This window comes from Cygnus atratus, chromosome 2, assembly GCF_013377495.2.
Source record: "Cygnus atratus isolate AKBS03 ecotype Queensland, Australia chromosome 2, CAtr_DNAZoo_HiC_assembly, whole genome shotgun sequence".
Classification (NCBI taxonomy): domain Eukaryota; kingdom Metazoa; phylum Chordata; class Aves; order Anseriformes; family Anatidae; genus Cygnus; species Cygnus atratus.
In genome coordinates, this window is record NC_066363.1 from 109,217,903 (window position 1) to 109,245,548 (window position 27,646).

Genomic DNA, 27,646 nt, shown 5'->3' on the forward strand with positions numbered 1-27,646 from the left:
TATCAGCTGATACAACAGCAACCAGAACACAAATTTGGCTTTGCCAGGAGAATTTTCAACTCAGGTGCACACTGAACATGTGCTTCAAGCTCTGCTCATGGCTGCATTTTTTCTATGGGTGTAACTAGCTTTATTTCAGGGTGTAAGTATTAAGGTTAATATTGCTTTCAAGGAGACAGCAATGTTCACACTTTATTTTTCTGTGCCACATCCTCTCGTCTCTGAAATTCACAGAAATCCCAAGACAGATTTTTTCTTACAGTACATGGAAAGCATCCTGAACCCCTCCCTCCAAAAGGAGCGTGTAATCTGCAAGTGCACCGAGAAGGGCTTTGGTGACTGGAGAGGTCATAGCACGAGTCCCTGGAACACAGAGATCACAGATGTGAGTCCATAAATCTCTTTAAATTATTTTAAAGTGGATCTTCCTTTACTGAGCTGCCTGGCTGTGTTTTCAGCACCAAGATCAACTGTGCTTTCATGCTTCATAACAGGATAATGATGAGAAAATAGCTAGGGCCATGTGCAAGGGCCTGCCAAAGAGAAAAGTGCATAGAGTGGGAGGGCAGAATAAATAGCAAAAACATTATCAGAGTATTTACTACAGAACACCCAAAAGATAAATGTGTCTTTAATAGCATGCTGCATGGAGAGGCTGCCTGTTCTCCCTTTTGCTGCATATTCATCTTAACATCAATATTAACATTAACAATTATAATTGGAGTCTATTATTGGTGTCCTTCAACCTTTCTCAGGTCAGATAATGAGCTTGTTTTTCAATATATTTTTTTAAATGATTCCTCACTGCAAGATTTGGGTTTCAATTTTGAAAATTCTAGCTGTAGTCACCTGGCTGAAATCAGCCAGACGCGTATTTAGCTGTGAATGTTTAATGAAAATTAATGACCGAATGAAAAGTTGACAGATGTTAATGACAGATGTTAATAAAATTACTATCTGTAAAGAGGTAAACTTTGGAGCATGCAGAGAATTCGCCAGCACGGTCCTGGCCAGTGCTCAGGGCACATCTTGGCCCAGCTGAATGCTGTAGGTCCCTGTCTAGGCTCTGGTGGTGTGGTGTCGTGTGGGCTCCATGGAGCAGGCCTGGGGTTGTTTCAGCAAATGGGTGGGCAACTTGGCTGCTACATCCTGTCTTCCTTTGTGTTATTTCCTTTTTGGAAAACAACAACGACAATAACAACAAAACAAAACACACACACACACACAAACAAGCACAAACATTTGTGCTAGGATAACTTCTTTAGACAGAAAAAACAAATTAGTGTTTTACAAACAGCCCGAACGTTGCCCAGTTGTGTCCATGTGTTTGTATTAAAAGTGACACTGTGTATTGTCAGAATTATGGTTTTGGCTAGAGAACGAACTAAACAACTGCTCTTCCCTGGGAACAGGTACCTGAGCACACCATTACAGTCTGCTGAAGGCTTCAGGCCCAGGACAGCAGAGATCAATATCCATTATCCTGCACCAAGAAGAGGGTTGGTGAATTGCAAGCCACAAGTATTTCACGCTTGAGAAATGTTGTATCTGCGTTGTACTGAATAGGCGTGATTACTAAAAACAGGAGAAATAGTGATTAAACTCTCCATTGCTTCCGTAGGAGATACTAAAATACTCTCCTGTATTACAGCGTGCGAGGACTGAACCCACTGTTACCATGGGGTTCCTGGCACAGCAAGGCTGGAGCCTATGCGGAGAGAAGACATCCGAGTATAAGAAAACAATCTGAAGGAAATATTTTAATTCTCCACAAGACCTCTCAGTGAAGAGCCCTGAGTGTGGCTGACACGTGCACAAAGGTGGAAGAAGTTAAAGGGCACTGGAAAGAAGATCAGAGGAGATTGGTATTTCTTGGCAGACAGCCTGGGGGTTGGAGAGTAGAGGAGGTATGGGGAAGAGATTTCTTTTTGTGCCTGCTTATCTTACGCTTGTTGAAATTGGCAAGTGACTTCAGTGGAGAAGATGCATGGTGCTTTTTGGTTCTTTCCACAGCTATGACCACTCTAACCTGTGTGTGAAGTGGGGCAAAGTTGGTTCCTACAAAGCTACATCTGCTGACTGCACACAGACCCTCCAAAAAACCTGTTGACAACTAGCTGAAATGTACTTAAAGACCAAGTCCAAAACAGCATGCTTTTTTTTACCCTTGCTGTAAAGAGTTTCTTCCAGTCTCGCTTGTTATGAAATCAAGAATTGTCATACGTGGTTATAGACATACTTATTACTTTGGTTTGGATACCTCACCTCTGATGGTAGTGCAATATTTCAGTATAAAGAATAAGAATCTCTTCCTGAAAACAAACAGGCAGAAATTATTCACATAGATAAGACCTAAAATTGTAATTCATAACATCTTTCTTGCTTCCTTGGAGAAAAGAACTCCCAGCCTAATAATTATTTTCCAATTAAAGAAAAAAGAGAGTGCTATTTTTAAGGAGACACTTTGTATGTTTCTTCTAATTCCTTTTTTTTTTCTTTTTTATTTGAAATCATGATTAAATTTTAAATTTAACTTCTTTTGAAGTTGCACACTGTAAAGAAGATTTAGGGTTCTTAAAGAAAGTTTGTGTTTTAAAATGAGCTAACCAAACACAAAAATGCCAGGAATATTTTAAGTAAGACCTCATTAGGTAAAGACCATGACTGCAAATATTTGTTGCCTCTCTGCAGGCTCATCGTGTTTTTAGAAGAGGATTTATATAGGCTAACTCATTTTTCTGCTTCAGCCATTTGGACACTCAGCAAATTTCTTCAGCTTCTCTAGTTTCTCCCTGTTTGCTCCCTCGTAGAACACACCGCTCGTTCTTTATCCTGTGAAATTTCACTGAGGTTATAGCAGCTCTTAGATGCAAGAAGCAAAATAAATAAAGGCAAGAACAAAACCCCAACCTCTTTTTCTTCTGCCTTCTCCAGTCTTATATTTTCACTGCATGCCGGTGGTATGTGGCTGTTCTTAATCTCAAAGCTATGACGCAAAACATATGAGGACAGCTTCTGGTGAACAAAGCGAAATGACAGCTCCGGGCCCCCAGTGCCTGCCGCTGGTGGTACTGCTCACAAGAAACAAAACTATGGGGAGGAAGGGGGAGGAGAATCCCTTTTGGGAATCACTCTCATTATCCTTCCCCAAGGCAGAATTCTGCTGAATCACTCACCCTACTCAGTCCCTGAAGGTTCATTCTTATGGGATGATATTGGCAACCTCCTACGAATACAGGATGAGGCTGTCATGCTTTTATCTGCAAACAAACCTACTAAATGAGCACGACTCCCTCTACAGTAGTAAAGGTATCACAATCCAGTTCATAAAAATGAACACGTAGGTTCTACCCAAAGGAGTTTACAGTCAGATCAGACTCAGGCAGCAAATTTTATTCTGCCTGTTTTCCAAACACACCTGTAAGCTCCAGTACTGTCTTGTGACAAATCATATCCTATTTTAACGTAATATGAAATGCAAAAAAAAGTATCTGATGATTTTTTGCAGTTGCTTGTGATTCCCTTGTTATCCTTCGAGAATTTCAAAGGAAGTGGCAATTTAAAAAATGAGAAGTTGAGAAAAAGGAAAGAAGAAGATGCAGTGAAGTGGCTGCACAACAGTGTAACTGGGGATGAGGTGCAAAAAGGTATCGGAGTAAGAAGGTGGGAAAGGAGGAGGTGGCGAGTACAGCAGTGTAAGGATGGGCAGGGTCTTGCTCTGTTCGTAGCTCAAATGCCGTGAAACATTATTCACACTTTTGCCTTACTGTATTGCACTTTCTTTTTCTAACATGAATTTCTGTTCATTTGGACTGAGAGGAAAGTGTCTGTCCTTCCTCAGCCCCCCTGCCTGCTGGGGAGCGGCGAGCCGCCAATGTTGCACTGGTGAATCCTAACTGCCTACTGTACCAATGTGTGGTTGCAAAGACAAATGTATCAAGAAGCATATTAAACTGGGAAAAAAAATGAAAGTTTGTATTTATTTTGCTCATAATTTCAAAAAAAAATTATCTGTGTTTGTTCTAGAGATTATTATAGAAATTAATCTTGAGAAATGTTTCTCACTGTGTCAAAATTATGTGTTTAATCATGTGGTAATCAGACTGCAAGACCATTTGTATTTAATTTCTCAAGGCTGCAATTAAATAAGCTGGTGATAGCAGTGCTCTGTTTTGATCAGTTAAGCACTCCAAATCAGCCGAGGGCAACCTCCTTAAAGCAGGTAATTACTTCACTCCCACCAATTTTGATGGGAGTTAAAAGCCTGCATCTCCATGAGAACTAGAGATTAACCACCCAAGATTTGTTTCAATCAAACCTCTGTCAGATAACATCACTGGATGCATTCATTTTGTCTGTGGGCGTTTCGAGCCTCACTGTCAACTTCTCCTGCAAAGGTAGTTTATTTAAACAAAACCAAATATTCTTCTGTTCAGACATGCTAGATTAAAACAGTGAGGGCAGTGGCTTGGTCGGCACATTGCATAGAGAACGGGGAAGTACAGAGGTATAAAATGGTCTTGATTATTTCTTTCCAGTTGTCAGAGGTGGGTAGGTAGGTTTAAACACCTGCCCCACAGCAAGCAGTAAGCCATGGAGGTAATTGCAAGTAGTGGAACGTGAGGAATACTGAAATATATATTTAAACTCTCTCACCTCTAACCATTGAAGTTTCCATTCTTAACCATAAATATATCAACACTTTTTAGAACATCTCAGAGATTTCAGAAGTAGATACTTAAGATATTGAAGTAGATACTTAAGTGGTAAGTTTTCTGGGAGATGAGTCCAGCTCAGTTTTCAATTTCATTTTTCCCACTTGCGATCAAAACCTCAGGTGACATCAGTTCCTCTTGAGTCTCTCAGACACATCTTACACTGACGTCCCAATGACCATTCTTGATCAGCCGCTGACTTGTATTTGTCTTTTACTGTTCAAAGGAAATCCCCTTTGCCAAAAGAGGCTGTATCTTTTATATAATTTTAGAAGAACAATGGTTACAGGAATGACGATTGATGGAAAATAAGTTAAAAACGATGAACGCTGCTGGTGTGCTTCCTGTGTGGCGGACTGAAAAACGATGGAGCAAATGACTGTAACACTTTCACTGCACAACAAGACTATATGCAGTAGTGGTGAAATGAACTCATGATTTTAGAATACTTGAAAGGACACAAGATATGAAGAATTTATGTATAGCAGTATGTGTTCAAGAATGAACTCGGTCATGGACTCAATTCAGGGCATCTGGCATTATTTACAACATTTACTTCTACTTTTAAGAACGCAGAATTTCAGGCCTGAAGAGTGTCATATAAAATATTATTACCTTTTTTCTTTTATGACAGTTAAAACTTAACCCAAACATTAGGATGAACTCTGTCAGGGATTGTTAATACTCTCTGTGCCTGTTGGTGTTAGGCTTTTCTGTTTATTCCCTTCAGCAATTTACAGAACAACACAATGGTGTCATTACTGCAGTAGGATAAGAAATAGTCAGGGAAGGAATCCTGTTGTTTTATATGTACCTGGCAGCAGTGCTGGAGGATCTGAACAAAATCAGAGCTCCACTGTCTTCAGTGTTTTACAGCCACAAGCTTTGTGCCAAGGCCTGGTGTCTACAGAAAGTTTTGCCACTTCAGTTATAATAACAGTGTTAAAGCCAGAAAAAAATCTGTAGATACAGATGTGGTTAATGTGCATAAACCAGTGCAGCCTACTTCAGTTTGGGAAGTGGTTAAACTCTGTGCCAGATGAAATTCCCCGTATTCCAGTGTAACGGTACCTCTGCTGAGGGCTGGCGTTGGGATGTAGGGGGAGGCAGCGGGAAGGAAGCAGAGAACAGTCAGGGAGTTTTGGTTGGTTTCTTTCACATTGTGTACCTGTTTCTGAACGAAATTAAAAGTTTACTCATTATTGCCTTTTAAATGTGCATTGTCTATCCCTTTTCTCCTTTCAATTTTAAGCGTGGAGCTATAGGAGAGTCTCTGCTGTGAGATATTGCCTTACTTTATGCCAACCTACACATTCATTCTGAACTGTTTTCTGATGTTCCCAACAACAGAGCACTTTAAAGCAAGCATTCAGTTAATAAATCGTACCAGCTCATTGCTATTGTTTCCCTGAAATCCGTCATTAACAACTAGTAATAAAGAAATAATGCAGCAGAGGCTGTAGCTACAGAGATATATTCAACCTATGCCAGGGGAGAATAAATCGTCTGAGGTACATGAGGATATTTCCAAATCAGAGGGCAAAGAAGTCACTGCAAATTATTACAATGTAATTTTACTGCAAGTAGTGCACGACAAGATTATAGGGACAGTTCTCTTTCACATAAGAAGATATCTGTATCTAGAGCATATCAAGTAAGCCAAATGTCTAGAAACATCAGTGAAAATGTTTAATTAGTTTTAGATAAGTTGCAAGAACCACTTCAGTGACTACATCCAGCGAGAGCCAAACATTCACTGCCTCTTGTGTGAGTTGTCCTGGTTTGCTCTGAAAAAGTGGGAATGCTCCCAAGACCTTTACTCTTTGAGAAGTCTGACTAGTTCAACGGACTTGATAAGATACAACAGTGAGATCCTGATGGAGAGCAGCCTTGTCTTTGTTAGAGTATGGGATGTATTTTGTTTTATCAATCTTCTCTCCAAAAACGTGGCAGTAAAAGTAGTCCCTATGACTATTGTGCCTTGTTTGTCTTTACATTTCTTTTTAGTATTGTGGAGTTTCATGCATTTTGTGTTTTCATTCAAGCTCCAGTTCCTGGAATTCCAGCGTGACTTGAGCAATTCAGATTGTATTGCAAGAAAAAGTTAGTTCTGGCATTCCCTTGCAGAGAGTGATTTGAAAACCTGACTCACAACCGTCCTGCAGTCTCAGAAACAAGGCGGCAGGTACCAAGAATTATACGCTTTTTAAATCTTATGACTTTTAAGCCAATCTCCTGATTCATTTTGTTGCAAGGGCTTTGCAATATCTTTATCCAGCTGCTTCTGACTTCCAACTCTCCTCTTGAGTTGCTGTTCTGGAGTTGGCAATGAGATAATTCTAAAGCACTATTTCCAATGTGGCATACCAAGAGGCAGCGCAGGCTTTAACTAACTTCTCTAACCAGTTATGGAATCACACAGTTCTTCGTACTGCTATCTTACAGTTCAGCCTTAATTTACAATTAGTTTATTCCATTTATTCCTTGCGTGCAAGATTTCTCTGGTAAACATCATTAATCTATGTTGAGTTACTCGTCTGAAACTTATTGAATAATACTTACTGCAGTGTAAAATAAAAGACACTTCCCCTTCTTTTTCCATCAATTCAATCTGTGGTGACCAGGTATCTATATTTCAGCTCCCGTCTAAATCTACAGACAGCACTTCATGTATGAATCATTTCTTGGTGACTTGCAAAACTCTTCTGAGATGAGTAAGTAAGTGTTCAGTTTTTATAATTGCTTCCAGGTTTTCAGGTTTTAGTGATTCTAAGTGTGAGGAGCTCAGCTTAAAATTCAAGCCTAAATCTTTTGCATAGATATACCCTTTTGTTTTTAGAGAGTTACCAAAATTAAAAAAAAAAAAAAAAATGCCCACAGCCAAACATTGCAACATAGGTTGGACACACATCCAGGGGTGGAAACAAAGCAAGCCTTTTCTACAGACTGTGTCTCTAGGGTCTGGTCCTGTTTTGCAACTGGCAAAAATATAGTTATAAAAGATATTACACTGACAACAAACCTAATTAGCTGCTGTTACGGACAGGGTTGTCTTGGGCCTTTTGGAGGCTAGGGGCCTCTTCAGGATCCAGTCTGTGCAAAGCACGCACAGTCTGTGAAATTGAGCAAGAGCAGCAAGCATTGAGTTGTTTGGTATACGTGCAGTTGGTGTGGTAGCCAGATTTTGTGGCTATAGCAGTCAGTGATCAAGTCTACTTGACACCACCATCTTGTACACAAATGGGAACCGAAAGAGCCACATTATAGTATTCATTGGATGGAAATCCAATGGGTTGAATTTCAAAAGTATAGAATAATCAGGAACCCCCACAGGAGTCACTGCATTAGTATCTACAGGAATGAATCTGATTTAATCACCTTTAATTTCTGTCCTGGATGATAAGACCATCCAGGGTCTTAAGCAGAAGTTTAGGAAAGAAAAAAAATCAAGTGAAATGACATCCAGTACTTCATCTTCAAAGCCTTTCTGATCCTTTGGCAGAGATAATCTGATAGTTCTTTTTCATCCTAAAGACTCTGGTTTCCATTTTACCTTTTGGAGGAATATTTATGTTTACCACTCACAAAGCCCTTTCTTAATCTTTACTAAATAAATATATATGTACAGAGAAACAGCAAGAATTAGAAAACAGTTCTTTTTTTAAAGGTCTGCAGACAGAGAAAATTATGCAGATAAAAGATCTAGATGTTACGCATTCTGAGATGGGATTATTTGTTTTTCACCTAAGTGAATGTTAACTAGGCTTGACTACTGCGCTCTCTGTTTCTCTCTCTCTCTCTCTCTCTCTCTCTCTGTAGTTACTTAGTCAAAGTATTCCAAGACCAATAATGGGCATTGCCTAAAAACTGAGGAACGTTCTCACAAGTTTCCTTTTTTCCCAGGAATCAGGAACACTGCTTTAAGGAGGAAATGGAGATGTACAGTCAGTGTGCACAGAAGACATGGCAAGTAGGCTCCAAAGACAGAGCAGACTTAAAAGTGAGAGCTGTGATTTTGAAATTCATGAACATTTGGAAAGCTGAGAACAAAAGAACAAAGTAACAATTAATAAGCTTGCTGATTTCCAAAGTTTTAACTGTATTGTAAATGTTTTGCAAAATATCATTTTAATGCAGAACGCTGAACTTTCTGCTTTGCCAACCCAGAAAAAAGAGCCAGATTTCTTTCCAGTTCTCACCCCCCAGGAAGATGGCGTATTTGTCATTACTATTTTTCACATGCAATCTCTGCACATGCAGGAATGCTTTTCAACAAAGGAAAGGCTCACATTTCAAGTAGTACTGTGGAAAATGTTCCATATAGTCAGCTCCTTGACACACTGCATTGATGTGTCAGCATGTCTTTGTAAGGCTCTGGAACAGTCTTGCCAACAAAGCTAACCAGCAAACTCTTTGACCCCAAATTCCTCTATTCCGATAATGTTATCATGCATTTGACATGGGGTCACTGTTACTCACTTACATAAAGGAAACTTTCAGAAGAGAAATGGGGTAACACTTATTCGTGAGAAATCCAGTTTGAAATGATAACATGGACTCAAATAATTCATAAATATCCTTTGTTTCATGGCTATGCTAGTTTTCTTAGGGCAAGAGGATCTAATTTTTTTTTTGAAAAAATTCTGACAGACCACTTGAAAACATGATTCTGCTATTGAGAAGATCAATCTGAGAAAGCAAAAAGAAAAGAAAAAAATTGGGAAAAAATACCATTTTGTTCAATATCATGAAGCATGAATGAGGTTTGAATTGCCTTAGTAGCATCCCTAGTGGAAGCTGGAACAAAACCAAATCTGAATAAATTGTGCTAATTCCAGATAATTCTATTTGCCAGCAGTCTAACAAAAGCATCCATGTTCTGCTCTTTCTCCGAACCTGGCAGAGACCCCTCCAGACCCTCTGAGAATGCAAGAGTTCATAAGTTCACTTGTTATTTGCACTTCAACACATTTTGTTGGAATAAATGTTTCCAATCTTTCTTTACAGCAGAAGTCATACATATTACCATTCAAAGATAAGAGTAAATAGAGCACAAACTTCAGAAAAAAAGTTCAACATTAACTTTTAAAATGTACTTTTGGGGCTTAAGAATCAGTGCATCAATATTTAACGAGTAACTTCTCCAGAATACCTGACTTTCTGTTTGTAAGGTACACGAAGTATATCTGCTTATACCCGTGGTTCTCTTTTTCCAAGCCCACTGAACATTTTCTAGAAATTACTGCTTACACTTCTGAAATATTAACATAAAAATGACTCAGGCTTGTATAGCCTAGAACACACGTTCCCACACTATGATTCAGGGAAGAGTAATTGGATAGCTGAGGATTAGAAGGCTCTGTCTCTTGGTCACACACACACGAAAGGAAGATATGAAATTTTAAGAATTGGAGTGTTTTTTTTTCCCACCAGAAAATGGCTTATTGTACCTCCAAACCTTGGTTTAAAATTGATACTTCCCCTGTGACCATTCAGTGACTCAGGAAAGTTATGTGATCATAAATGAGGAAAAGTGGTCCATGAAGTCCTCTGGGACATTATTCAGCCTGAATAATTTGAAAATCCACTGCGTAGAGATGTTGCAATGTATAATCTCCAGAACCCTAGATTCGAGCCTAATCTGTAAGTGTGGAAACAGAACTAGGCTGTTAGGAGTCTCACTGGTAGGGTAGTTCATAAACTTACCACAGCAATTCTGTGTAATGTTGATAGATGTGTCCTTCTCTCAGTTCAGTATTAACATTATTTCTTGCATACTTATCTGGGATTTTATTTGTAGGAACTCCAGCAGTTTCTGCTTTTATGCTTGTCTTCTCTGTGCCTTCGTCATCTATTTCTAGAAAAAATGGAGCTGAGACTTTTGAGGATACGTGAAGTCATCTGTTGGTAGCCTCCACAGTTAGCTCATCTGTAACCCCAAGCCACTTGGATCTTGGAAATGCGTCTTGCATCCAGCACTGAACAGAGGCCTAACAATGTCATGTCTCCTTTTGGGAGATGTGGAAATTCAAACCCAAATTTCAAAGCTATAGATATCTGATTCCTTAAGCCTTCTCCATCGCTTACACACCCTTCCCCACTCCTGGCACACACTCCTCCATTCAAAGTTCTCTGAGGGCTCTTGTTTATGTTTGAAATATCTGGGCACATGTGGGACACAAAGTTCGGTAGAGGAGACTCCAACGATGTCACAAGTTTATGCTCAAACACACAGGTGATAGTTAAGTGGAAAATGTAAAAAACCCTTTTGGCTTTGTGTAGTGTCAGACAAGTACACGCTTCTTCCAGCACTCCCGCTGGCCTCACAGCATTTGCAGAGTACAAGAGGACAAGAATGGTCAAATCTCATGCAGGTTGGATGCTCTGATGATGACTCTCAGGCAGGGTCAGTTCTGTAGGTAGATAAAATCTCTCTCCAGAGTCCAACTGGATAAGTCACAGTCTTGGCCTGACCACCCACTTTCAGAGGGACTTTTTTTCTTTCAAGCTGTGCATGACAATAAACTGCCTTTGGCATCTGGAAGGCTCTCCACTCAGAATGTAATTACAAACATTAAAATGGTGGTTAAAATGTCAATAAAGGACATGATTAGTTGCAAGCTTCCACATGCCTGTGTAACAACACTCCAACAGCAACTCACCACTATTTAGTAATTGCTCTAACCCATCCCCATTTTTACCATACTCTTACAGCAGCTGAACTCAACCAGCCTTGCTGTATACCTTCAAGTCAATTCAGGGTGGACGGTGGTGGATGACAGAAGATAAGAAAGTCGCTATGCTGAAGACAGCTCTCTATTGTTAATCTATCTGTCAAAACTACCATTTGCCACAAAAGCAGGCTCAATTTTAGAGTATGTGGCTTTTTGCATGTCTACCAGTCTTGATTATGCTTCCACTTCAGCATCTGTGCTTTGATTTCCCTCCCTGAACTGTTACGTATTGCTAAAATTACTCTCCTGCTTGCTTCTGCTAAAAGTCCCTGACACCACAAGGACTTCTAACCGTCCCTTCTCACTATTCACAGGACACCCTCCGCACTAGAATTGCCCCGGGACTCTGCTGAAGAAAAGAAGCTCTTGAGCAACTTGCAGAATCGCCTCTTCCATTGTTTCTGAAGAATTCTTTTCACTGCATTCCTCGGGCTGTCATGAATTGCACAACCAGCTCTTCCAGCTCGAGCAGAGCTGAACCTGAGATCTGTATCTTCCGACAGAACAGTCATTAACTTAGGTCGTTACTGTGCACACGTACATGCGTGCTAAACGATCCTTAAAGATCCTTAGAGTTAAGAAAACTTGAAAGTCTTGAAAGTAAGATGAAGTAGGAACACGCCAACCCACCTTGCCTGTTTACTATGAGGCAGTCTTTAATTCCATACTAATTTTATGATTTCATTTCATTTCATTTCATTTCATTTCATTTCATTTCATTTCATCTCATTTCATTTCATTTCTCTAATGTATTTTGAATCCAGTCGTAAGAATACAGTGAAAGCATGAGCTATATGTAATGTGAAATATTTGTTTTCACTAGCCCCCTTCAGCTGCTTAGTGGAGCATGCTAAGGTCTGGAGCTTTTTGGGATCATTGCCATTAAACTAAGTAGCAATGACTTTTAATTCAATAAACCAGTTTTTTATTCAGCAACTTTTAAACCTGCCAGGTTCTTGTGAAAAATGCTGAATGAGAGGTTCCAACAGTCGTTCCAAACATGTAGGTCAATTGGGGGAAAAATTAATTTTCTTGTTCTAAAAATCAGGCTTGAATGCAACAATTTGTGTATTTCTTGCATGACATGGTCTAGTTAGTTTGCCAGTTATATGATGAGGGATAAAGAAGGAGTGAATAATAGGAAAGTACAGCCAACTAAATGTCCTCCACACAACTAGTATGTAACATTCCTTTGCTAAAAAAAGTTAGCATTATATAGTTTAGGCAAAATTCTTGGACTGTGTTATTAGATGTAAAAAGTAAAAAAATAACCTTACATGATTTGTTCTTGTGTACAACTTTATCAAACTATTAGTGTGTGTTCGAAGATGGTGAAAGGTCTCGGGGGGGGGGGGGCGGGAAGACGTATGAGGAGCGGCTGAGGTCCCTTGGTTTGCTCAGCCCCGAGCAGAGCAGGCTGAGGGGAGGCCTCATGGCGGCCTGCAGCTCCCTCACGAGGGGAGCGGAGGGGCAGGCGCTGAGCTCTGCTCTCTGGGGACAGCGACAGGACCCGAGGGAACGGCATGGAGCTGGGACAGGGGAGGGCCAGGCTGGGTGTTAGGGAAAGGTTCTGCACCCAGAGGGTGGTCGGGCACTGGGACAGGCTCCCCAGGGCAGCGGTCACGGCACTGAGCTGCTGGAGCTCAAGAAGCGTTTGGACGATGCTCTCAGACATCTAGGGTTTGATTTTTGGGTGGTCCTGTGTGGAGCCAGGAGTTGGACTCGATGTCCTTGTGGGTCCCTTCCAGCTCGGGTTATTCTGTGATTCTGTGATTGTGTAAGCCTGGAAAAGAAATAGCTCTACCATAGTAAAATATTTAAAATTCTTACAAATAGAAGGAAGATCTATTCTTTATGGCCCGTTTATGTTGCAAGTGACTTGCATGTTTGGTTGTGTGCCTAAACAGGACCTAGATATCGTACTCATAAAGAGCTAGCTACTAGCATAGTTTAAAATAATTATACACAAAGTAATGAGTGAGGGTTTCTTTAGAGGCCTTATAAACTCAGTCCTATAATAACTGTTAAGAATTGTAAGAACCAACATATTAAACGTACAGTAAAAATTGTGGACTTTTTTTTTTTTCCAAATAGAAGGTGTTTATTGTTTGTCAGTAACAACTGAAAATTTGCCCCAGTTTTATATATAGGTTGGTTTAAGATAAAATCTCCTTCAATTAGTGTATGTGCACACGTATCTGTAAGTTTTGTTTGCTCAAGATGAGACTGCTCCTATTAGAAATATTTGATTGCAGAGGAAACATGCGGCATGGATAGAAATAAAGGGGCTGTGCAGTTCAAGTACATCCAGTCAACAGAATGGCTCTGCTGCAAGTCTGTGCATCTCTGTAGTGGTAGTGGGTGTGGGAGAGCCTCTTTATGGAAATATTGTATAATGGAGTAACTGTATGTATACATACATATATTTATATATATAAACCTTTGTGTATGCACACACATAAGTGTATACTTTTTATGAAACAGAAATGATCACTGTTGCTGAAGCCTGGGGAGATGATCTGGTGTGACAGGAATGTCAAAATCACTGGATACACCCTCTCCAACAACAGGCAGAAAGGGAGGCTAAGAGTTACTTCATGCTGAAAGGCAGCGTTACTGCTACCATCAGTAAAATGCTTGTGATTCCTAGAGGATAAGCAAACCGACTTTGGAAAAAAGAAAACAATATAACTTATGTGGGCTTCTATACCAGACTGCATCCTGGCAGGTAAAGATTAATTGACTGAAGATCTGGTCAGTAGTAGTTGCCTTGGTGAAAATAATTAGAGTTGCTGAGCTAATGACAAGCAATCTCACCCAGATTTTTTTTTTCTATATATGGAAAAAACGGAGCAGAACTCATTGGGAGAAGACGTTGATAAAATGCAAACAGCATTTTAATGACAGTTCCTTACTAATGCTTAAATGCTTAAAATGCCCATACAATGACACCACCACAGCCTCAACCAACTACTATTATCATGAGTACTACAAATACTATAATCATATGTGTTTGACCCCTGTCTGACTGGCTAGGAAAAGAGATGAAAAAGGCCTTTAAAAACAATGATGAGTCCTTTGTTGCTATCACATGGAAAAAAAAGTAAGCAAAAGAAAAGTACACTCAAGGAGTCCGAAAATACAGAAAACTGTGATGAAGGAGGATGAAGATATCAAATATCTCTTTAAAAAAAAAAGAAAAAAAGGATTGTTAGGATTGGAATATAGAAGGGTGGTAAGCGTGGTGAGGCCCTGGCACAGGTTGCCCAGAGAAGCTGTGGATGCCCCATCCCTGGAGGTGTTCAAGGCCAGGCTGGATGGGGCTTTGGGCAACGTGATCTGGTGGGAGGTGTCCCTGCCCATGGCAGGGGGCTTGGAACTGGGTGATCTTTAAGATCCCTTCCAACCCGATCCATTCTATGATTCTATGATTAACAACAACAACGAAAAGAATGGAGAGTCTGAAACAAAAGGACTTCCGGAATGGTATAGAATTTGCCCAAACAATCAGTATTATTTTTCAATGAATATCCAAAAGATATGATCAGTGTCACAGAAGTAAGATAGAGCTTTTTGATTGCTGTACCTGTATCTGAATATACAACTTAGTGAGCCAGACCTGCTTTGAGTGCCCACAACTGCAGTTGTGCTTCGTTCAGCATGAAGGATATACAAGTTTGCATATATATTTTTTCCAACCAAACTACTGGACCCCAGCTATTTAGAACCACACAGCAAAAGGGATGGAGGAGTAACTGCAAAATGCAGCTATAGTCACTGCATCTCTGAAACAAACAAACAAACAAACACACAAAACACTACAGCAAGCAACTTCTTTTCCCGTTGTAATTGACAGTTTTGACCATTCATCAATGGTGACTTCAAATCTCTTGACCAGCTCAGTTGAAATGGAGCTCAGAATAGCAATATAAACATACCTCAGTAATGTGCTTTAACTTTTGGTTAAACCTGAAATGGTCAGGCCTTGATGAGCTCTGTAAGTCCCTTCCAGCTGAACTATTTTATTCTTCCCTCCTCCATGGCTGCTGGAGGCAGAGGGCATGGAAAGAAACAAAGCCTTGCCATTGATGCCTTCAGCTCTGCTGAAGGTAGGGAAATTGGGAAGAAGGCAAGTAAGGCAAGTATGGTTGCTGACAGAAGCCCAGGAACAAGACTCCCAGTAGGTTTCCTCTTGACATGCTTGTGCCAGAGCTTCCCTATCCTACAAGAAAATCCAACAGCAGCTTACAACAGAGAGAGGTGTAGTTCCCCATCTCTCCTTGTTGAAGTTACGTGCTCAAATTTCCACCTTCACTGCTGAGCCCCCACACAACAATGGGGTTTGGTAGTGCTGGTGAGCAGTGAAAGCTGCAAGCTGGGGCAAGGGCAAGGTCTCAGGGCTTTCAGTGGAGGAAATCCCATCTTCTGAGCAGGAAAACTGGTGGGGATACAGGACCCGCTGTATGGAGCGGGGTCACCTGGCACAGCAACGGGCCTCCTGCTCCGCCTTCTGTCAGGACACAGCAGTAGGCCCCCGTGCACCAGTGCCCACTGCCCGCAATACCCCACGCTGGGGCAGCCCAGCCCTGCTGAGAGGTGGCTCCATCTCCCCATCCTCATGTGGCAGGCTGCGGCCCTTCCCCACCCACGGCTGCTTCTGGCGTGACTCAGAAACCACCTCCTCACCCCTCAGCCACTTCCTCTTGTTTCTTGCACAGCTCTCCACCAGCCTCTCATGAAATCAAATAGCACAACATACATACCCCAGTAGATTTTACTCCCTGGTCTGGTCTGCTACAGAGTAAAGAATTGGGTAAGGATAAAAGTGACACCTTCAGAGCTTGAAGGCTCTGTCAGGACCAGATCGGTTGTCCTAAACAGCTGCGCAAAGCAGTAATTTGTGCTGTCATTAACCTTCAATCATTCCACTGAAAAATCTTGAAAATTCCCCTGGTGAAATTCCCTGAAATCTTTGATAACCGTTGCACAACTCCGGAAACCATCCTTAATTTCCTGTTGGCTTCTTCCAGCAGGGAGATACACCAAACTACACCAGTAGTGTGCATACTATACTGACCATTGAAGCCAAGAGATGAATTTCAAAAGGAAGCATTTCTGATGGACTAGGTATTTAATCTAATAAAATTCAAGATCATCCAGAGGTTGAATGTTGAGGTGAAGTAGATGCCAGAAAGAAAATAAATGCATCTTTAAAAAGTACTATTAAAAAAAAGTACTATTATTATAGTTATGGAGTACAGTAGGACATTTTCTTACATGGCTAATGCTCCATTGTGGCTGCCTGGTTCAAGTCTGTAGAGCTGAAAAACAGGAAAAAGGACTGAAGCAGAGATAGCAGAGTCCCTGGCTGATGTTATATGCTATATTCAAATATATCAATTTTCTTTAAGAACAGCACAATTTAATGTCTAAAATAATTTAGACTACTATTAAGATGTGAGGCTTTGGAGAACCCCTCCTAACCTGGAATGTATTGCACTCAAAATTTGGAGAGGTTTTATTAGAAATGTCATCAAGATGTGCATCCGTGACCAGCATTATGAAACTTACAGCAGGATGTCATGAGGTCTTCAAGTGTAATGCTCCGTTTCAGAAAAAAAAAAAAACTGTATACAAAGTGCTTATTTTTGGGTCAATAGAAATTGGTAGAGAAGATATAAACTTTGAGTCCAATGCAGAAATTCTTTGAGGCTGGTGTGAACCAACACCTCCACATCCTTAAACAACAGACCAGGAGAAGGGGTCATTCACATAGTATAAAACTACTACTTGAAGCTATCTCAAGTTGAGCTTTCCACTCTTGCTCTAACTTTTTCAACCAACGGAGCCTATTTTCAGCTACTCAGTCTGAGCCTGAATGAAATTGTATCTTTAAACACGTCTGGTCCTTTTCTACCATGTACATTACTAACATCCTCATGATGCAGTTAGAAAACTAGAGGTAACCTTTGACTCCCCCTCTCTTTTTTGTGGTCTCATTTACCTGTTGAATACTTTGTCTAGCATTTTAAAACTATTTCTTAAACCATGAAATATTTAAATTTGCTTTAGGCATTTAAGAAAGCCAAACAAAATCATATTTATGTTTTTCTTAAACCTGGAGACATCCTTACAAAGTAAAATTCTGTCCAGATATCTACTGTTTCCCCACATGATTATTATACCTCCTGTTTCAGTCTATTTCCAACTCTTAAAATACACGCACGGTTCAGATGTAATGATTTTTTTTTCCGTTTGTAATATTCCCCACTTAAATCCTGGTGTCATAGTTACATTTATGGTGTAATTATGGATCAATTTTTATCTGCTTAGCAGGAAGGCTATTTTATGAGGGTTGTTGGAATGCAGACGTTAAGAAGTGTTTAGCACTGGGACAATAATACATTTCATTTGTACCCATGAAGTGTCGTCCTTTGCCACTCTCCCACTCCACAGAACAGCCTCCTAGTAAACCTGTTACACTTTTTCATACTCACTACTTTGTTTTCTCCATTAAGGAGAAACTTCTGAAGGAAATATAAATTCCCATGTCAACACTTTGGACATAGCCTTAGATAATGACTTCTTGTTAACTGAAACCTCTACAAATAGCTCTGGTTAAATTTCAATACGTTGCTTCTCTAACCCTCTCTTTATTGATACTACAATGCCTTGACAGTTCATCAGTTAAAAAGAGTAACCCAGAAATTTCTCCTCCCCAAGACACCCAAAATTCTCATTTCATTATACAGTCTATTGGCTTAATTAATGCAATCAACTATATTGGCAGCGTTTTGTATTGCAGCAGTTTTATTGAAAAGTTTGAATTTTTTCATAAATAAAAAAGGATATATTTAATTTTTTTTCCACACATGAACATAAAAACTCTGAAAGCTTTTAGAAATGAAAATTAACTATACAAAAATTAGGCTATCAATGTTAAATACTTAAATTTTTGTTACTACTAACTGAAATACATTTATATCTTCTATCAGTATAGAAATCTTCATAACGGGTAATACAACATGAATATTTCCTTTAACTGAACTTATTCACATTTTCAATACATTTATTTCCAGCAAATTTCATCAGTCTATGCCTTTCTCTTTCGTGAATTTCCATTAAGTTCTGAGGGGGATATTTGCAGAGGTTGTTGTTGCTGCTGCTGCTGCTTTGTGGGAGAAGAAATCCATTCTTCTGAGCTTAAAAAAATAAAAAAAAAAAAGAGTCACAAAAGCTTATAAACCTTTGATTTTATATATTTATCTCCTATAACTGAATGCAAATAAACAGATCTCCAGCCAGTATAAATATCATAAACCTTATTTTTATGCACAGCTTCTTATTCTCATAATTATTTAGTTAAAATAGGAATAGCATCAGGTTAAATATTAGATAATTCAAATACATAACCACTTAAGTTCTGTATGTGGGTAAAAAAACCAACAGATATACAAGTAAAAGGATAATTACATTACATACCTTACCAGTTATCTCAGACAGTTAGCTAGAAAAAGCTACATAAGAACAATCTTTCTCTGTTCATCTGCCCAGCATTTGACATTGAATCTTGAAAGAGTTTAAAGACCTAGCCATCTCGAATATTTCTAGGGTACAAGAGTTGAAAATACCAGAAAATTGTGGGAACGTGTGAATGCATAAAGATGCTAATCAATCACTTCATAAAGGAAAACAATTAGAATTAGTGTGCAAATCTTTAAAACGAGCTGAAACAACAAAAGAAACCTTTACAGGAAATAAAAATTCCTTTGGAAGTCAGACATGCAAACTCTAATCATTGTTGGTTATTGCACACAAATATTAATTGAAACAAAAACAAAAAACAACAACTCCTGTGAAAAAAAACCTCCCGCCACCAACAAAACCAAACATTTTTCCTTTGAATTCTGACTATGGGAAAGTAATGACTACATTTGAAATAGACTTACCTGTACAATTTTTTTATTGTTTCTCTTCGGATTTTTTTGGGAGGGATAGGGGTGTCGGACGTATCTAGCATTATAGACTGAAGTAATGATTCAGTTACTTTATCTGATGGAGTCATACCTATTAAAAAAATTGCAGGTAAGAACTAATTAAAAAAAAAATATTAATCCTATTGGTTATAAATGGGACCCGTAACAGTAGTGTTAAACTTTCCAAATAATGCTTTAGACATGTCATACATTTTATAGTTACCTTATATCTGCAATTGAGTTCAAAGATGAAAAAGAAAAAAATCTTTTTGCTTTATTTACAGTTATCACAGGGTAAATGTTGATTTTTGAAATGTATTTTGAAGCATCACGGATTACTTGGTATTGACATAAAAAACATTTCTAACTATGAAATACTATCTTTGCAGAATTAGGGGTGTTTCTTTTTATAGTGCAATGTTTTGATTGTGTTTCCTTAGCAAAAGCAATTCATCTCTTTGCCTACGCAGTCACTTCAAAAAGAATTTCAATGTTCTCTACCACTGGGCAAGCCGGACCAATACAGTTACATAATCTCACATTAGTGAGATCATAGTCTCATGTTCACAATAACTGATCATATTTTTATTATCTGAGCACATTACAGGGCAGTGCTGTAACAAAACAAGAAGAGTTTTTACATTCTTTACCGAAAATGAGATCTCTCTAGGCTTTTAGGTAATTTTAATGATTTTCCTTCATTACTTGAAATTGTTAGCTTGCAAGTATAGAATACATCTGGATGTAGTTAACAGTTCTCCTCCTTTAGGACACCAATTGGTGTTAGTACAATCTACTACAATAACATACCCAATTTTTGTTCTATAAGCATGAGACTCTTTTCTTGTTCGGCAAGTTCCTGCTTTTTCTTTTGCATTTCTGGAGTGTTAAGTGACCGTAAATGTAAATCAAGGTCCTTATTCACACTATCAAGTTTCACCACAGCTGCACGGTATTGCTGAAGAAGATCTAATGGAATAATAAAAAACAATAAAACACAAAACAGTAAGCATGTGGTCCTTCAGAGGTAGAAGGCTACCAAGTATGATCTAGACAAAGTATAAGATTCACAACAAAAATCTTTCAAAAGCACAATTTAAAATACCACCCAAATTTATAGTGGACCAGCGGCTGTTCTTAAAACGACTGTAAAGAGAGGCTGAAAAAATCACAGACTGTATTATGAATTTTTCTTTTCATTCTGAACAGGTATTTAGATCCCAGTGAACTCTGAAAATGACTGTGGCAAACAGGCACTTCTTTACACAGCACATTGCTTGTGTGCTCCAAACTGAACTCTCTACCTTTGATGCCATTAAGTGTGCTTGTTTTGCTTTGAGGGCTACAAAGCTGAAGCTTGTATTACTGACTTGAATTGTAGTCCACCTTGTGGAACAAGAGAAAATAGTTTTCTGAGTTTCATTTGTCACACCCACTGTCATTTAAACAAGGCAACAGCAGTAGACTCATGTAAACAAAGGTGTATTTTGCTGACAAACTTTGTTATTCTTGTTAAAGTAACAGAAAGAATTTTTCTTTGTCCAGGCATTGAATAAATGTAAAGTAATAAGGAAACGTTTCAAGCATGTTAGCACAGGCTCATTCATTTTACTTTGTTGTGAGTATGAGGTAGCTTGAAGAAAGCTTAATTGAACAGTAAATTATCTTTTATTTGCCACAGGATGAAAGCATTCACAGTTACTGCAGAATGACAAAGGGCACTGTACATTTTAGTGCAGTTTATTTTAGAAGTACCTTGTCAGTGTCATCAGAGTTTAAGTAACTGTTATCCTTTTATGCTACAAACATAGGAGGCAATTCACAACTTATGTCAATGCTGCAATTCAGCTCAACGTAAATATTATATAATATATATTATATATAATTCCTTCATATAGATTTTTTTCCTTTATTCACCATTATTTTCATTAAAATGCCTCGTAACTATCCAAGTGAAATTAAAACATATCCTTTGCTCCTACCATAATTGTTCCTGTACTAAACTATAAAAAATTCCAGTTTAATTCACATTTGGTAATAATTGAGTTTGACAACTGAAAATGTGTTCCCAGGGAAATATGAAACGTGCTAAATCCAGCATATTTTAATCTGTAGCTGAAATGCTTAATTTGTTATTCCTAGATGCAATATATTTTTACTGAAAGGGCAAGGAAGGATCTTTTAAGCCTTTTTTTCTCCCTTAAATGGTCAATGTTAAGTAGTTTGCTCATATATAAGACTAATCCAATAAGAACACATGTCCTCTCTACCTTCCACCCACCCCTTCACTCCATATCGCACGTTTCTAGGAATACTGTCATGGAAAAATTTTGTGTCCTTCCTTTTGAGAATTAAGTATTTAGGAACAATCCTAATTTGTGAATAAGACTTTTCAATGTTTTATAAATCAGTCAAGTCAGGTTTTATGTCAGAAGCTGCTGTCCTTTAACTTCATTTATAACATTTATTCTGAAAGGAACAATCTAAGCACATAATGAAACATAAGTGATCCCATAGGAAATATAACGCATCTTCTTGTTATGGAAATAACGTAGATGATCTTGTGTATGAGAAAGAAGAACAGGAATTTTTCTACCAGTGCTTCACAGAGATTACTTGTACAGTAGGAAATTCTAAATTCATGTATGGCATTTCTGGAGAAGAAAGACTTGAAACTTGTTTTCAGGAATGCTGGAATTCAATCAGCTGAAGCTCCTCATATCTACTGTTTGAATCATTACCACTGCTTGAACTCTTTAACGAGAGTAAGAAGATGGAAAATATCCCATGACTTTTTAAAAATACTGTTTTTACTTTCAGGAAATGTAACAGCTTTAGCTTTTAAGAAAAGGGAAATTCATAAATAGGACACTGTACAAGTCATACTTCTTAAAATAACGTTATGTTAAGTTGAAGTTTTCCTTTTTATGTTACATAAAGGAATAACAAACATAGTCAAGCAATATAATTTCGGAAGTTCTTTATTTACATGATTTCATTAACCCACCTATCTGTCCGGAGAAAGTAGAGTAAAGTTTTGGCATGGGTGCTCCAAATACCATTCCTCTGAGTTTATCCATTGGAGGGGCTTTATTCTGAAGGCCTCCAAATTTGCCATTGCTGCGAATTCTGTCTCCTTCCCTCGTCAGCAAAGTAGGGCAATGTGTAATTTTTACAACCTACACAGATAAAAAAAGTGATACTAAATTAGTAAATTAATGGAAAATTAAATTTTTGGGAATGCTGTTGTGATGCTTTGCATCTTTCAACTACAAAGCAGCTAGTTCTTAATAAGGCCATTTTATGAAATCCTATTTCTTAACTTTTGCTTTCAAGTAATACAATAAATATATTCAACAGTACCACTGAAAATGGTGAAAAATGAATGAAAAAATGATGGAAGTGAGGAAAACTAGATTTTTTGCCTTTTTTGGTGTGTCCTCAGATTTTACAAGAACTTTAGAGCAAAATTTATATCTGTACTGGAAGAAAGCTGATCATCATATACTGTGAAGTAATGCCAATACATATTAGTGTTGGTAAAAAAAAAAAAGTCAGCACTTTTTTTTTTTTTTAAATGCGTGACATTAAAAGCATCTGAAATCTAAGGGATTTACTTCTGATAGCATGTTCAATAAAAGTTTACGTATATTATCTGTGATGCGTGAGGGTGACTGAAACCAATGGGGTGACAACCAGACCAAATGAAATGACCCAGACCTCATTTTGAGAAATGACTGCATATACAAACTCCTTTTCTTGAACAGATACAGATGATCAGTCTCCTGACACTGATCAGTCTAGATCTGACTCTCCTGTCTCTTTTGCAGTAGAAAAATAAAATTTTTGATAAAAGAAACTCATAGCTGTGCTTCTCAGTTGAAAAATGGCAGCTATATATAATGGTAGCTATCATCTCACTTGATGAACAGTGAAGTGGTTATAACATGATGAAAATTAGAATATTCATAAGTCAATCACCTGTTTTTTCCTGTGACTGTAACCATATTTCTGAAAAGCTCTATGGAAACATTTAAGACGTTCTTTGTTCTCAAGTTATTAGTTAGCAATAGCCAATAAGAAGGGAATAGAATCAGTGCAGAAGAGCTTATCAGGCATGATCATAATACATAGAAGGAAACCTGTGCTGCACTGTTAAAAAAAAAAAAAGATGGAACAGGCAACCCATTTTAGATGTTACAAAAGGTTTAAATCACTGTTCTCACAGTGTAAATTCTTATACTTCTGAAGAGGGAAAAAAAAAAAACAACTTTCTGTTACATGAGCTGTAACAGAAAGTGCCCAATGTCAGGACTACCTCAGACACTCGTCTGCTGAAATCTGTCCCATTAAACTAAACTAAAATGGCTCAGAAAAAGGTCTACTAAGTTTCACATCAAGATCTTGGTCATTTTAGTGGGTTTGAAACTTCATGAGTCACGATCTCACAGCCATCACGATTTCATGATCTGAGGCGCAGACTTGTTTCATTACAAATTCAGGGACCAGGGAAGTCCAGGAGAACTTACATTTAACACTAACAGCAAAACTACAAATGTTTGTCTCTAAAAACATGGTTCCATGCTTCATGTCAACATTCACATAATGGAATTTTTGAAATGGAGGTAATTTTGTCAGTGCCAATAAAGATAATTCCATTCACTGTAGGGCATCATAATTGACTTACGGACATTAAGCACACTTATAATTGAAGTGTCATTAAACTTAGCAAGTAACCACTCAGTGTTTATAATGTATTGAATATGTAGCCATGTAATATGTTTGTTTAAAAAAAATATCAAGAATAACTGAAGCATACCTCTTTTCTGTAATGGTTTGCAGCATCCAAGTTATCTATAATGATGGTGTCACCCAAGAGCATCCCAAACACTGGAAAACAGTTTTTTGAGCTGTGAAATTTCTCTACAACAAAATAACTTAAGTTTTGAAAAATTAATTCTGGGGCATCATTTGAGCAACCTGGTCTAGTGGTAGGTATTCCTGCTCATGGCAGGGGAGTTGGAATTAGATGATCTTTAAGGTCTCTTCCAACCCAAACCATTCTGTGATTATTACAGCTTTTCAGGTAAGTGCAAGGGAAATAACATATGCATTACCTTTTCCAACGAAATTTTATTCTAATATAATATAAACATGCAACCTTTTGCTTTCAGTAAAGAATTCGTAAAATAACTTAGTACGTTTAATTGCCTTATGGCATAATTGACAGTGTTTTCCACCACAACACTCTGATATCTTATATTTACATTTATAAAGACATAGATAATAAAATCCCAAGTTTTAGGAAATGACAAATAACATTTTTAGTCCTCCTTAAATGGAGTTTTTGGTTTCTTAATATTCACTGGATTATTAAGGAAAAAAACATTCACAGGTTTATCCAACTGATCTGATCTTAAGACCTTCTGCTAATAAAAGACTGCTCTATACAAAATTTAACTTGATATAGCCTTGCATGAGATGTGTCAAGCTACATGGTTTCTAAATTTCTCCAGAAAAGTAGTAGCTTATCTGCTAATGGGGGACACAAAGAAGAATTTATAAGTAAAATCTCTGACAGCATCTAACATCCTGAAAATGAACTTTTTTTTTTGGATATACATATTTTTAATTAACAATAGACAGGAATATTTTCATACTGGGAAGCTGTGAAGTAAAATAGAAAACTTATTGAACTAATTACAGATTACAACGCTTGATATGAAGGAGTAGACCTACTTAATATAAGCAAAGGAGTGTAAGGTAGGTACTCCTATGCTGTTAGAAAGGGCAGAGGGATGCTGGTTCCCTAAATCGAAATCTACATAAAAACTGAAAGCTTACTCTTACTCTAAATATTTAAGCACAACAAATAAAGTCAGTTACAGCTTGGTCTGAGTGTATATTACGAATCTATGCATTACACATTTTTGAGAGGGGTAAGACTGGAAAAAAAAAAGTCTAAAAAATGGTCATTTCTGTAATAAGTGGTTTTTCTGTAAAACGAATATTATGGTGGTCAGCTTCTGCTTGCATGCACTTGGGAATTAGAAAGGGCTGCAGTAATTATACAGTGGTCATTGCTGAAATTTTCACAGTTTTTGTCTGCAAGTACTTCATACTGATTGTCATCCCCGTTACACCTGCAGACCTCAAAGAACATACACTGGTATTTGCAAACGTCTTAATGAAAATTAATTGAGCGAGTTTTGATTTGTGATTTTTCTCTATCTCATCTATTAAAAAAGAAAACAATTACTAACAGTTTCTTTAATATCATTTACCTGTTTGACAGTGCTCTACGTTATCTGGAAACGTTAACAGATCTCTGGCAAATACAGGATTTCCAACAGGTTTGAAGCAGATTTTTCCATTTCTTAAGTGAGGTAAAGGCCTAGTTAAAGAAAGGGAAGAATGAGAGAGAAGAAAATAAATAAATAAATAAATAAATAATTGTCCTTATTTCATTATTACTTCTGACAATCTAGTCAGATCTAAAACTGAACTGAATGCATCTTAACACTTCCACAGTAGAAGATAAATGATCCCAACATTAAGATACCATTTAAATTAAGGATGTTTGGGTGGAACACTGATTTTTAATGACACATGTATCCAACAATTTCATGTGATTAATTTTATGGGCAATTTTAAAAAAAAAAAATACAATTGAGAATTTGGACCTTGTAAATATTGTATTAAATAAAGAACAGTGTTTAGTTAATTAAATATATAAAGCTAGGATTTCAGCTAACATTTCAAGTGACATCACTATTCTTAATATTACAAAGTTGGAAATTTTTAGACTTTGAATCTTTAATAAGAGTGAAATTTTAAAAGAAGCTAGAGAAAAAATATTATATACGTGTTAAAAGTATGTTATACAAATGCAGAAGTTTCATTGTTTTTTTCTCTACCTGTTCCAATCAGGGAGTGTCCTCTTGTAAATAGAATCAAGGGGTAGCACTTGTTGACGACCTTGAGTTTCATCAAAAATACTGCGAGCTGCTTCAGTAGTCAATGTGACTACACAGTCCATGTCGCTGGCCAAATGCCAAGAGATAACTTTTGCTGCTTCATTATCCTCAATTTGTGCTAAATGTGCAATCTGTGCCATAGAAGTTAGAACACTCAGAACAGAAGCCAAGACCACATCCCCTTTGCATACTAATCACAATCCTACTGCAAATTCAGTCAGACATTTAATTCCCCTGTTGATGGCTCTGTTAAAAGAGCTGGTCATCGGACAGGATGAGAATGCTATCATTTTCTTAACACTCATCAAGAATTACTAGGATATTCAGTTGGCTAATTTTTCATTGCTACCACTTCCTAGAATTAACAGAACTCATTTGAAGGCTCTATGGGAGAAAACTCACCTTCCCTAAAATATCTTGGTTGCCTTTTGGATAGTTTGGGAGGGTACAAGTTCGCCTTGGCTGTTTCATTATTCCTTCTTGATCCAACATCTTTTGTTTTATAAGAGAATCCACATACTGAAGCTGAGAATTGAAATTTGAAGTTAGCAAGCATTTATTGATGGGACAAGTTGCAGAAACAATTACTTGTTGTCTATCAAGTTCTGAACAAAAGCATTCAGTAATCTGAAAAAGACTGTAAATATATAGGGGGACACTGCATATAATCTCAGGGGAGAGTAAAAGGAGACACTGCAATTATGACTATAAGCTTTTTTTACTTTTTTTTTTTGTTTTTTTTAAAGAAAAGCGCTTTTCACAAAGAGCTACTGGAGCTTCAATAGAGCCAAAACTATAGAAAGTTTTAACCAGCAGGAAGAGGTAACCGTGAATGTACAAGAAGAAACCATTTTAGGAGGGGACTATGCCTGAAAAATTTAGCCAGCAGGAGGAACTTAGGTACTGTGGTTACAAAAGCTGTATAATTTAAGTTTTACTGATTTGTGATTAATGGCTGTAGCATATTCTTATTTGATCTAAAGATAAGGGATAATTTACCTATTATTTTTTTCAAAACATGAGTAGTTTGAAAACTTACAAGCTTTCTTTAAAATGTAATTGGATCTTTATGGGAAATCAGTAATGGAATACATTGCCTTTAATCTTACAAACCTACTCTTTTATCAGCTTTTGCAGTAGCATATGAAATGCTCTATTCACTGAAAAAGAAGCGTTTTCATTTGATCTATTTATAACAGAATATATCCAATAAATTGATCAACCTTTAAGAAAACATTATTAAA

General features: G+C 37.7%; 1 protein-coding gene and 1 long non-coding RNA gene across 2 annotated transcripts in view; one reads left to right on the forward strand and one right to left on the reverse strand.

The window, feature by feature from the left end:
* Positions 1–6,009: 6,009 nt before the first annotated feature.
* LOC126913190 (uncharacterized) lies at positions 6,010–12,729 on the forward strand. Its single transcript, XR_007707857.1, has 4 exons — positions 6,010–6,900; positions 7,355–7,429; positions 8,619–8,715; positions 11,764–12,729. It is a non-coding gene; the product is annotated as an uncharacterized LOC126913190 (long non-coding RNA).
* A 5,508-nt stretch (positions 12,730–18,237) lies between these two features.
* Positions 18,238–27,646, reverse strand: part of SMCHD1 (structural maintenance of chromosomes flexible hinge domain containing 1) — an 83,747-nt gene continuing 74,338 nt past the window's right edge. Inside the window, exons 41-48 of the mRNA XM_035563999.2 lie at positions 26,805–26,927; positions 26,343–26,533; positions 25,710–25,819; positions 24,245–24,315; positions 22,433–22,604; positions 20,236–20,394; positions 19,399–19,516; positions 18,238–18,651 (exon numbers count right to left, since the gene is read on the reverse strand). Of these exons, the coding sequence (XP_035419892.1) occupies positions 18,543–18,651; positions 19,399–19,516; positions 20,236–20,394; positions 22,433–22,604; positions 24,245–24,315; positions 25,710–25,819; positions 26,343–26,533; positions 26,805–26,927 (1,053 nt within the window). The 3' untranslated portion in view covers positions 18,238–18,542. The remainder of the gene's footprint in view (positions 18,652–19,398; positions 19,517–20,235; positions 20,395–22,432; positions 22,605–24,244; positions 24,316–25,709; positions 25,820–26,342; positions 26,534–26,804; positions 26,928–27,646) is intronic.